At 42.2% G+C, this 12,103-nt stretch overlaps 1 protein-coding gene across 1 annotated transcript in view; it reads right to left on the reverse strand.

Moving 5' to 3' along the window:
• The window catches only part of camkk1a (calcium/calmodulin-dependent protein kinase kinase 1, alpha a), a 69,618-nt gene that overhangs the window by 27,604 nt on the left and 29,911 nt on the right, over positions 1-12,103 (reverse strand). The window contains exon 2 of the mRNA XM_080748926.1: positions 3,959-4,305. Within this exon, the coding sequence (XP_080605052.1) occupies positions 3,959-4,198 (240 nt within the window). The 5' untranslated portion in view covers positions 4,199-4,305. The remainder of the gene's footprint in view (positions 1-3,958; positions 4,306-12,103) is intronic.

Below are 12,103 nucleotides of genomic sequence, written 5' to 3' on the forward strand. Positions count from 1 at the left end.
CGGAGACAAAGTGAAATGATGAGATTTGTTGCCAGTCATGGGGAAAAAAATCACACCTGTGTGAACTGAGCGGTGGAGGCTGCGTGTGTGTGTGTGTGTGTGTGTGTGTGTGTGTGTGTGTGTGTGTGTGTGTGTGTGTGTGTGTGTGTGTGTGTGTGTGTGCGTGTGTGCCTGGCCTGAACAACAGCGCCCCTCCCTTAACATGTGTGGTCAGCAAAGGTATTGCAGGCTACATAAAGGCTACATACAGTACACACGGCCACATATAGGAGACGGTGTGAAAAACAGGAGGAGAAAGTATGGATTGGGAGGCTGCTGGCACATGCTCAGTAAATTCTGCACTGCAGTTAATACTGTGTCGAGGTTAATGGATAAAGGACGGGCAAGCAGAAATCTGTCACACTTGCCCTGCAACGCTTGCACACAAATGCACACTCTGACGTGCACACATGCATATAGAAAATAAACCTTTTTTAACTTTTTGTTATATACATACATATACATTACACTATTGTTATAATTGAACGTGTTGCCATGGGAAATCATGAATTTCCATTGGAAAGCAAAATACATTAGGATTTACTGATTAAGCCAAGCACCGAACACCATTCTTCTTCCTTGTTTTTGTTTTGTCACCCTGAGGTGGAAAGACAGGCGCGACTGATCGATAGGTGCACACACCGTTTACTCTTCCCTGGAAAGCACAAAACAACCTCACCATAGAGCAGGCTTTATAATAGCATAAGGCAGAGTTCTGTTAACAGTAGTTCAGCTTTTTATTGTTTGTTCATGCTATGTGCATGTCCAAAGGGAAAAACAAAACAATGATGCCATAGCCATTTTCATTTAAACTAGACCAGGTCAACCTGGTTGTGCCAGACCCCCTGTCTGTCATCATCATTTATGACATCATGCCTTTTGTAGGCATGTCATCATCATGTCATCATCATATATACCCTTTATATAGAAAACCCGGACAGACAGACCGACATTTGCTTATGTAGGCCTACCCATTTCATGGGTCTGGCAAAAAGGACTCAAGTGGCACCCTGAAGTCGCTTCTCGCCCTTAAGGCGTCTTACTTGAATGTATGATGTCAGATGTCATAGACGTCATAGGACTTTCACATAATGATAACTGAGTAAGCATGTTTGGGGTCTCACAGCATATCTCCATATACAGTACATGGATCTCCATATATGGGTACCAGGGGTCTCCATATATGGGTAACTGGTCCGATATACATCACTGGCCAGATTTCCATTTCTTACTAAGAAACAGGAAATCGGTTTTGGGTCATTACATTTTGCTGTGCATACATGGACCTCTTAGGTAATTGGAATTGATTAGATGACCCTTAGACCAATAGGAGTTCAGAGAAACGAACAAGAGAATACATAGCATGCAACAATGACTATGTATGGTCTGCCTTTCTATAGCACCATAGCAGCTGTACTTTCACCTAACGGAGCCGTCATGAAAACCGCCCTTGCTTAAACTCCCTATTGTGTCTTGCTCAAGACAAGGACACTTTGACTTTGACATGAACCCAGGAGGGGTTCGAACTGGTAACCTTCCAGTTACTTCCTAGAAAGACGCTCTACCTCCTGAGCCAGTGCCACACCTACTGTAAGAGTGATTCGAAATTCAGAGAAAGAAACAGTCGCAACCTCTCAATATGTCATGTTATTATTGAACATCAACTGTGATGGGGGTCAGGTCCTTCCCTCTCACTCCAACACAGCTGACACCTGTAAGCTACCTCCCAAGTTTTTACCTGTTTAGAATGCAGAGCAGGACGATTTTGATTTAATAATAAAGAAAAGGGATAAACTGTCAACTGCACTCGTTCCCTCATTACCCTGTCTGGAAAATGGCCTATCTGTAATCCTACACAGTCTTGAAATGTCACTCAGAAGTCCTGGCTGTGCCAACATGGCATACTGTTCTCCCTCCCAGTCTGTCAAACTGTGTCCCCACTGCCCTGCAGGAGTGGGCGAATACAAGCAACAGAGATGAGTTCTATCTCCATGGATCAGTGACAGACCTGCAAAGCTGCTTTCATGCCGGAATATACAGTGGCAAGAGTAAAAGCAGACTGTCAAATTCTGATCTTAAAGATGTCATGGATTCACTCACCCTGTGTGTGACTGTGAACACACAGGCATGCACACACGCGCAACTACATAGACGGATTAGGATGTCAATGTATTAACTGTTGCCCACACACCTGACCCCAACCACTTTTTCATTATTCTCAGTCCAGCAGCATAGTGCTCACCAGCCCAGACAGCATTTTAAATCTGTCAGCAACAAGAAAGCAATAACATTTGGTGCAAACTAAGCCATTCCTGTGACCTCTTGTTACAACTACTACCGCTGGGATCAGGACAAATACGGATAGCCAGATAAAGAAAGCCAATCAACTCTACCCCATGCTGAATTCTGTTACTTCTGCACATGGACAGACATGAGAGGAATGGAGAAGCACTAACTCTGTTTGTAGGCACATACGTAGATTCTGCTGATAGGAACTAGAAATCCACATGACACAAAACAGAAGAAAAACCATGTGGGACACATGGCCATCGTGAAGCCTTCATATAGGGCATACAGTACATGGGCAACTGGCGGCCCGGGGGCCACATGCGGCCCCAACCTTCACTTAATGTGGCCCTCAGGTTGATATTAGAGTACTGATATATTATTGATTTCAGCTGTTCCAATTCAAAACATGGAAAAATTTACCGGTTCAATTACTTCAGTTTATATCAGTAGCTAAATGACTAGTATTAAAATGTTATTATATTTATTATGTCCAATGTATTTGTATTTAAGTTCATAAATTAACATAAGAACATATAAATGCATTTGAAATTAAAACAAAGAGACGTTACTTTTCAGGATTCCAATTCAAAAATAGCAAAAATAGCAGATCTACAAGCTCAAAACGCGTCGCACAGTGACGCGTTTTGAGCTTGTAGATCGGCTATTTTTGCTATGTATATACATTGTGGCCCTCTGGAGTGAGTGTGAAAATGTAGTGGCCCTCTCCATCATCAAAGTTGCCCACCCCTGATATAGGGACATGTTGGCCAAAAATGGTGGCTTAAAAACTCCCAACATGCAGAATACTGGCACAGGTATGGCATTCTTCTCTCCTTAACTGAGGTTTAAAATTGTGGAATAACTCCCGAAGGGCATGCCTTTGGAGACAAAAGCTACTTAATAGCCACTCATGACTCGTTGTCACAAAGAAATCGCACACGTAGGGGGCACGGTGGCACAGTGGTTAGCGCTTCGCCTCACAGCTAGAAGGTCCTGGGTTCGATTCCCGCCGGGGGACGCTGTGGGTGCTGGGGGCGTGTTTCTCCCTCCGCGTCATCAGCGCCCACACCCTAGGTGGGGTCGGCGATAGGGCCTTTCTGTGTGGAGTTTGCATGTTCTCCCCGTGTCTCCTAGGGTTGATACCCTCACAAAAACATGCAGTAATCCTGGTCTCAATAATGCCTCCCCCTGGCCAGCCGGGGCGCTTGATGGAGGGGAAAGGAACTGGTTGGAATAACGTGTTCCTTCCACGCGCTATGTCCATCCCGGGGAAATCCCCCCAGTCAGGTGAAAAGAAACAACTTGGACTACTCATGCATTGAAGGAAGCATGAGGTCAGTCCGTTGTCTCCCCAGGCGCGGCAGAGGGAGAGCAGAGCCCAGGATTACATAGGCAATTGGCACTGGGTGAAAATGGGTTGCAAAATCGTGGGATAAAAATTATAAAGAAAAGAAAAAAAAAAAGAACGCACACGTAGTGGCTTCTAACAGAGACAGATCTGCCATCGTCAAGACCTGATGACTCTGATGACTGTCAAAGCACTTGTTAAAATAGGTAGGCCTGGGGCGCCTGCTGGCCTACTGGTCTGGGCGCATATGTAGGCATATTTTCTTTATAAAAAACCTCTCACCTGAGCATCTGATATGGATACACGCTTGGACTCCACGGTGGGCCTGCGAGCGCCTCTCTCCTGCAATGACAACTTCCTCCCAGAGTGTCGGGGGCGTGCTGGATGGGCCTTCTTTACTCCGTTGGCAGTGGAGTCACCGGTCTCGCTGGTTGTTATGGCCGCCATGATGTCTGTGAGGACATTGGCCTGTTCGTCAGCATCAGGGTCTGACCTGTAGCCAGGGTCACTGCTCATAGCCATGGAGGGCGGAGAGGTGGAGATGGAGGGGAAAGCAGTGTGATGATGTCCACCAGCATCAACGTGACATGGGCCAGCTTGAGGTAGCAGTGTCTAACGCCTCACCCCTGCTGAAAAGACAAGACAAGACAGGAGTGGATGTGAGCTAATTAACTATGGAGTTATTATTGTAACTTATTCGTGAGAGGAGATTTCTGATGTTGAGCAGTTGTATATTAAGAGTTGTGCAGTCGTACCTCTGAATTTGCAGACTTGTATGATGGAATCTGAACGTGAAAAGGAAAAAAAAAACTCCAACACCTCTCAAATCGTCTTTTACAACCTCAAAACCCTTTCTACACTTGCTCAGATTAGTTGAAACTGCTGCTCTCTAAATTGCAACATATTCCTCGATATGTGGATGCAATATTTGGCAAAAGCGAGCAGGCGACACTGAAAAAATGCGAGCATCTGCACATGATGATTCGAGAGGTTGCAAACTGACATCTGTACGTGTAGAGAGTGTTTTTTTCCCCCTGCTCACGCACACATGTACTTTTACAACCTCAACTGCCTTTCTACGCGCTCACGAATCTCTTTTGCGACCTTAAATCCCTTCTACACTTGCTCAGATTAGTTGAAACTGCTGCTCTCTAAATTGAAACATATTCCTCGATATGTCGATGCAATATTTGGCCAAAGCGAGCAGGGGACACTGAAAACATGCGAGCGCTTCTAATCTTGATTTGAGAAAGTGTACATGGCGATTTGCGAGCGTGTACAGACGAATCTGAGCGAGCAGAGGTCTGATGCAAGGGAGCGAGAGCACAGTCTGTGAGATGTGAGGGAGGGATTTAGAGATGGGATTTATGGCTCTTTTGAGTGAGCCGGATCTCTGGGATCCGTTCCTTTCAAAGAGCCGTTCAAAAGACTCATTCTCATTCTAGTTAGTAGTTACTAGTTACTCTGTAGATGTTTTTTTATAATTACAAATAACTTCAAACCTATATACATTTATTTCGGACATATAAAGGTACATACCTGCCATTTGAAAATAGCCGATCTACAAGCTCACAATACGTCGCATTGTGAGCTTGTAGATCGGCTATTTTCAAATGATTTTTCTAAATTTGTACTCATTGGAAAACATGTGATTATATTATAATCATTATAATACAATATAAATTTGTATTACAACTATCCTAAATTATAATACACTATAATGGATTATAACAGTGATTGTAATACAATATAAAGTATTAATGTATTACTATGATAATTATAATACGCTATAATAGATTATAAAAGTGGTTATGACACAATAGGTACATACCTGCCATTTGAAAAATAGCCGATCTACAAGCTCACAATGCGTCGGATTGTGAGCTTGTAGATCGGCTATTTTCAAATGATTTTTTCTAAATTTTTACTCATTGGAAAACCTGTGAAACAGGACATTCTGCATAATGAGTAGCCTACGTTCTAATATTGGTAAGTAGGCCTACATTTCGATACAAATAGACTACTGTTTTGCTTTTACTCAAGACAACATTCCAAACATCTACTTGATTGCAGTATTGATATTTTTACTTAAGTAGAGAAATTGAGTACTTTCCCCATGCACCACTGTTCAGTGTTCATTAGAAAGGAACGGCTCCCTACTAAGCCGTTCAAAAGACTCGATTCGTTCATGAACGTCCCACCTCTACCGCAGTGTGCTGTGTGGTTTAAGCAGTCAACCTGATGCTACTAGGCAGCTAAATGTATCCTCATAAGTGGAGATAAGCAGCGTACAGTGTTGGAGGAAGACATTATGTGTGTGTCTGCGTGGGGAAAATAGCCATGATTTTCCAGGTACAGTATACATGTTTTAATGAATACCTTTGCGCGCCGCCGCATCCTGCCATTGTTTACGTGGTTAGCTTGTAGCTAGGTAGCATGGCTAACACTCTAGTGACATCGCTTGTTATTCCTTAAAACAGGAGCAGGAGCAGGTCTTGGGGACTTACCTGAGCAAGTGTGCAGACCTGTATATTTTGGATTATGCCCAAAGGAGGTGAGAATAGATTGAATTATTATAACTTGTTAGTGTAGGCTATGTGTGTTAAAACATTCTTACATAAGACATTGGTCTCCAATGATTAATAATTTAAATAAATAGGCCTATATATACATTTATTTTTATTTATTTATATGAATATATAAAATAAGTGTGTGTGTGTGTGTGTGTGTGTGTGTGTGTGTGTGTGTGTGTGTGTGTAGGCATATATATATATATATATATATATATATATATATATATATATACATATAAATAAGTGTGTGTGTGTGTGTGTGTGTGTGTGTGTGTGTGTGTGTGTGTATATATGTAGGCCTATATGGGTAAAAATAAATGTGTGTGTGTGTGTGTGTGTGTGTGTGTGTGTGTGTGTGTGTGTGTGTGTGAGACACACACACACACACACACACACACACACACACACACACAGTAGGCTATATAAAAACAATATAAACACTATAATTATAAATAAATAGCCATATTTTTATTTACATTTTTCAGGTCCGCAATTTTGCATACCAGCTTGCCAACAGATACAACGTGAAGTATCCAGCGTCATGGAACAAGAAAGAAATGTCAGGGAAAGATTGGTTCCGGGGATTCATGCGGAGGAACCAACAGCTGTCCATACGCCGTCCAGAGGCGACTAGCCTTTCACGTGCAACAAGCTTCAACAGACACAACGTTGACGCTTTCTTCAGAAACCTGTCTACTGTCCTGGAACGCGCCACCCAGCCCTTTGAAGCAATGGATGTCTGGAATATGGACGAGACTGGTATTACAACTGTCCAGACCCCAGACAGAATTGTCTCCAGGAGGGGGGTGACACAACTGGGGGCAATGGTGTCAGCTGAGAGGGGCACCCTCATCACGATGGCTTTTGCAGTGAACGCCCAAGGAAATAGCATTCCTCCCATGTTCATCTTTCCCAGAGTGAAATTCAAGCCCTTCATGATCAACGGTGGCCCTCCTGGCTGTATTGGGACGGCCAACGGATCAGGATGGATGCAAGCTGAAGATTTCGTTATGTTTCTGAAACACTTTGTAAAACACACACGACCAACACCAGAGAACAAGGTGATTACTATTTCTATGCATTTGTTATTGATGTTGATGTATTGATGCATTACCTTGCTTATTGTAAATCACTCTGGATTAAGAGTGTCAGCTAATCCTAAATTGTACATTTTAAGGTGATCCTCCTGTTGGACAACCATGGCTCGCACCTGTCTCTGGAGGGAATTGACTTCTGCAGGGACAATGGGGTAGTTCTCCTGTCCTTCCCACCCAATTGTTCCCATAAACTGCAGCCGCTAGACAGAACGGTATATGGGCCGTTGAAGCACTATGTCAATGCTGCTGCCGATCGATGGATGAAAAACAATCCAGGTAGCCTAATGATAAATTATATATGTGTGTGTGTACGTAGGCCTATGTGTGCGTGTGTAGCATATGTTCAAAAGCAACTGGAAAACCTGATTTTTGTATTTTCTTTTTTTCTTTTCTTTTTTGTTTTACAGGCACAACATTGGGGATCTATGATGTGCCTGGTATTGTGCAGAGTGCTCTGCCATTTGCAGCCACCCCATCAAACATCATGGCTGGGTTCAGAGTGTCCGGGATCCATCCCTTCAACCCCCAAGTTTTTACTGACCAAGAGTATTCCCCGTCGAATGTCACCGACAGGCCTGATCCCTCCGTGATTGTCCCTCAGCCAACCGATGCCCCTCCTCCTGTCTCCCCTGACGCTCCATCCTCAACTCCTCTCTCCCCTGAGAGTCTGGTCTCCCCTGGCCCCAGTTCTGCTCATCCCACTCCTGCCATTCCTGAGAATTCCTCTCCTATTCAGGTAGGCACCATTGTTTTTCCATTGATTTACTGTACGTATGTAGGCTACAGTATGTATGTGAGTGTGTCTATAGTGCCTAGTAACATTCATAGTTAAGGTCCCTGGTCTTCAATTCATAGATCATTTGAATAAATATATTGGCCTAGGCCTGCATATAAATAATATAAATAAGTAATTGGCTAGATAAATTCATAAATAATATGAAAATGATCTCTTCTCCTCAGCCCCCTTCTACTTCTCTTTTTACGATGAAGCCTCTGATGTGACAATCTGATTCTGATTTCAGGATGAGCCACGGAGGTGTTCAGTCCGGTTTCACTGCGCCTTTCCCGAAGGCTGGGGCCAGGAAGGCGACAAACAAGGGGAGAAAGAAGCGGTCAACCGCAATATTGACCGACACACCAGAAAAGCTGGCCTTGGAAGCGGAGAGAGATAAGCGTCTGGCACCACGCAGGCTTAGTATGCCTACCAATGTTCCAACTACCTCAAAGGCGACCGCTGCACGCTCTTCTCTCTCCTCTGCCAAGGCCACCACCTCGAAGGCTACCTCTGCCACGACCACCGCCGCTGCCAAGAGGGTGACCACCAAGAGGGCGAAGACTACCACCTCCTCGGAGGCTGCTGCCACTGCCAAGAGGGTGACCAGCAAGAGGGCGAAGACTACCACCTCCTCGGAGGCTGCTGCCGCTGCCAAGAGGGTGACCACCAAGAGGGCGAAGACTACCAGCTCCTCGGAGGCTGCTGCCTCCTCTGACGAAGAGTGTTGTGTTTGTGGGGAGGACTTCCAGAGTTCAAGGCCTGGAGAAATGTGGGTGAAGTGTAGCTGCGGGGAGTGGGCACATGAAGAGTGCACTGAGGGAGAGGCCAACTTCAGATGTCCCAACTGTTCGCTCCATTTCATCTTTTTTAAAGTAGTGAACATAGCAGATCTACAAGCTCACGACGTGAGCGTGAGCACGTTGTGTGCTTGTAGATCATCTATTTTCACTACTTTGGGGTCTCAAAAAGAAATAAAATATCTCTTTTGGGTCTTAAGCTAAAATGATTGGGAACCACTGGTCAAGATCCAATTTGGATCCATTTAAATAGGCTAGTCAGTGTAGGCCTATATAGTTTATTATACATTTGGGATAAAAAGGGGGTAAATAATAATAATTGGCTTCTCTAATAATAATAATTGGCTACTCTAAAATACTCTAAGTTTGTGTAGTTCATGTTCTGAAAAAGGGGTAAATTATAATAATTGGCTACTCTAAAATACTCTTAAGTTTTTGTAGTTCTGTAGTTCATGTTCTGTTATTTACATTTTGAATGAATGTAGCTCCTAGGCACTATACTGACCTGAAAGGTCAGTTTAATAAAGGCCTAGCTAAAAAGTGTTCTACCTCTAATTGGCTATTCTAAAATAGCCTACTCATTCTGTAGTTCATGTTCTGAATGAATGAATGTAGCCTATGCCTTTTAAGCACTATATTGACCTGAGAGGTCAATTTCATAAAGGCCTAGCTAAAAAAATGTTCTACCTCACCTTGCGAATGTGATAATCCAATGTGATGTGAAGTTTTCATCTGGGGTCTGTCTTAATGTAGGCCTAATGATGTTCTGTTTTTTATGCACTTGAACAGTTGTTTACAATATGCACAAGCTATGTGTTAATTGCACTGAAACTACCTGTTCTATTCTTTCCAATGCACCTTTGATGCAATGTTTCCTCTGCATGAATCCCTGGAACCAATCTTTCCCTGACAGTTGCAATAAATTAATGCAAAAGTAAAGGAGTTTCTTTTCTGACATTGACTGTTCTGTTGGTTGATTTAGTGTGTAGTTATTTATTTGAGCCTGCAGGGGTCAGTGCAGATATCCATGGTTATATCTTCTGTCAGCTGTCATCCAACTATTCTAAATCAGATTGGGATTGTAAACGTCTTTTTTAACACTCGTCACTCAATCAATCAAACTTTAACTTTAAAGGTCTAATCAATGTGTTTTTCCAACAAGGAATGTGGACAAACGTACTGAATGGTAAGTTTGAATAATAATCTCATCTTTGATACATAATTTTATCACATCCTTGGTATGAAAACAAGGTTAAACAGTTGCGTGAACGAAGTATAATTGATTTGACCTTAAAACGAGTAGTTTAATGACGTTTTTTAGTCGTGTTACATTTAAAACACCTGGTGTTACATTTATTACGCTGTGCGCTTTATATGTAACTTCGGAACAGCGTCCACTTATGGTTTAATAACTCACGACCGGTTTCATCAATTGAAAAACTTTAAGCGGTTAATGATAGCAGACATGTGTAGGTCCTTGGCTTGCAAGTATTACATATGAAGGTTAAACGGCCACTGAGTAAAATATTCAAACGTGCAAAATGTTACATTTGAAGCGGCTCTCCCCTAGTTGTAATACATGATAATAGATTATATTGTGTCATAACCACTTTTATAGTGTATTATAATTATCATAGTAATACATTAATACTTTATAGTGTATTATAATAACTGTTATAATCCATTATAGTGTATTATAATTTAGGATAGTTGTAATACAAATTTATATTGTATTATAATGATTATAATCACAGGTTTTCCAATGAGTCAAAAATTAGAAAAATCATTTGAAAATAGCCGATCTACAAGCTCACAATGCGTCGTAGATCGGCTATTTTCAAATGGCAGGTACCTTTATATGTCCGAAATAAATGTAGACCTATATAGGTTTGAAGTTATTTGTAATTATAATAAACATCTACACAGAGTAACCACTAACTAGATTGGAAAACCTGTGAAACAGGACATTCTGCATAATGAGTAGGCCTACGTTCTAATATTGGTAAGTAGGACTACATTTCGATACAAATAGACTACTGTTTTGCTTTTACTCAAGACAACATTCCAAACTTCTACTTGATTGCAGTATTGATATTTTTACTTAAGTAGAGAAATTGAGTACTTTTCCATGCACCACTTCATTAGAAAGGAACGGCTCCCTACTATGTATGAACCAAACCCTATCGTTCATTTCAAAGCCGTTCAAAAGACTCGATTCGTTCATGAACGTCCCACCTATGAGACAGTCTTTTGAACGGCTCTTTGAAAGGAACGGATACTAGAGATCCGGCTCACTCCAAAGAGCCATAAATCCCATCTCTAAATCCTCCCTCGCATCACAGACAGTCACTCTGCTCGCGCTCGACTTAGCCTCTGCTCGCGCACAGATTAGTCTGTACACGTTCGCGAATCGTCTTTTGCGACCTCAAATCCCCTTCTACACATTCTCACACTAGTTGAGACTGTTGCTCTCTGAATTGAAACATATTCCTCGATATGTGGATGCAATATTTGGCAAAAGCGAGCAGGCGACACTGAAAAAATGCGAGCATCTGCACATGATGATTCGAGAGGTTGTAAACTGACATCTGTACGTGTAGAGAGTGTTTTTTTTTCCAGATTCCATTAAACACGTGTGCGCTCTGCCCTGCTCACGCACACATTTACATTTACAACCTCAACTGCCTTTCTACGCGCTCGCAAATCCTCATTTTTACATGCTCGCGATATTGCAACATAATCATCGATATGTCCCTTTCAAAATCTGGCAAAACCGTGAAGGTCACGATTTGCGAACTTGAAGACCGGGATTTGCAGTTGCAGAGAGAAAAGCGTGCGAGTGTTTGAGGTTTTTTTCATTTTCACGTTCAGATTCGATCATACAAGTCTGCAAATTCAGAGGTACGACTGCACAACTCTTAATATACAACTGCTCAACATCAGAAAGGTGCTTACACAATAATGAATCAATAATAACTCCATAATTAACGACTAAAGCCCTATATGCAGAGTTCACCCAGGGGTCTATATCTGCTCTTATCAATGAAGATACTGGTCATACACAACTCTCTAGAAATACTGAAATAGGACATGGAATGGTAAATAATTCAATATTTTTCATTTAATAATATGGTACTTTTCAAAACATTACAAAGTGCTTTACAAAAGCAAGATAAATCTGATAT

This window comes from Nannobrachium achirus (assembly GCF_963921795.1).
Source record: "Nannobrachium achirus genome assembly, chromosome: 19".
NCBI lineage: Eukaryota > Metazoa > Chordata > Actinopteri > Myctophiformes > Myctophidae > Nannobrachium > Nannobrachium achirus.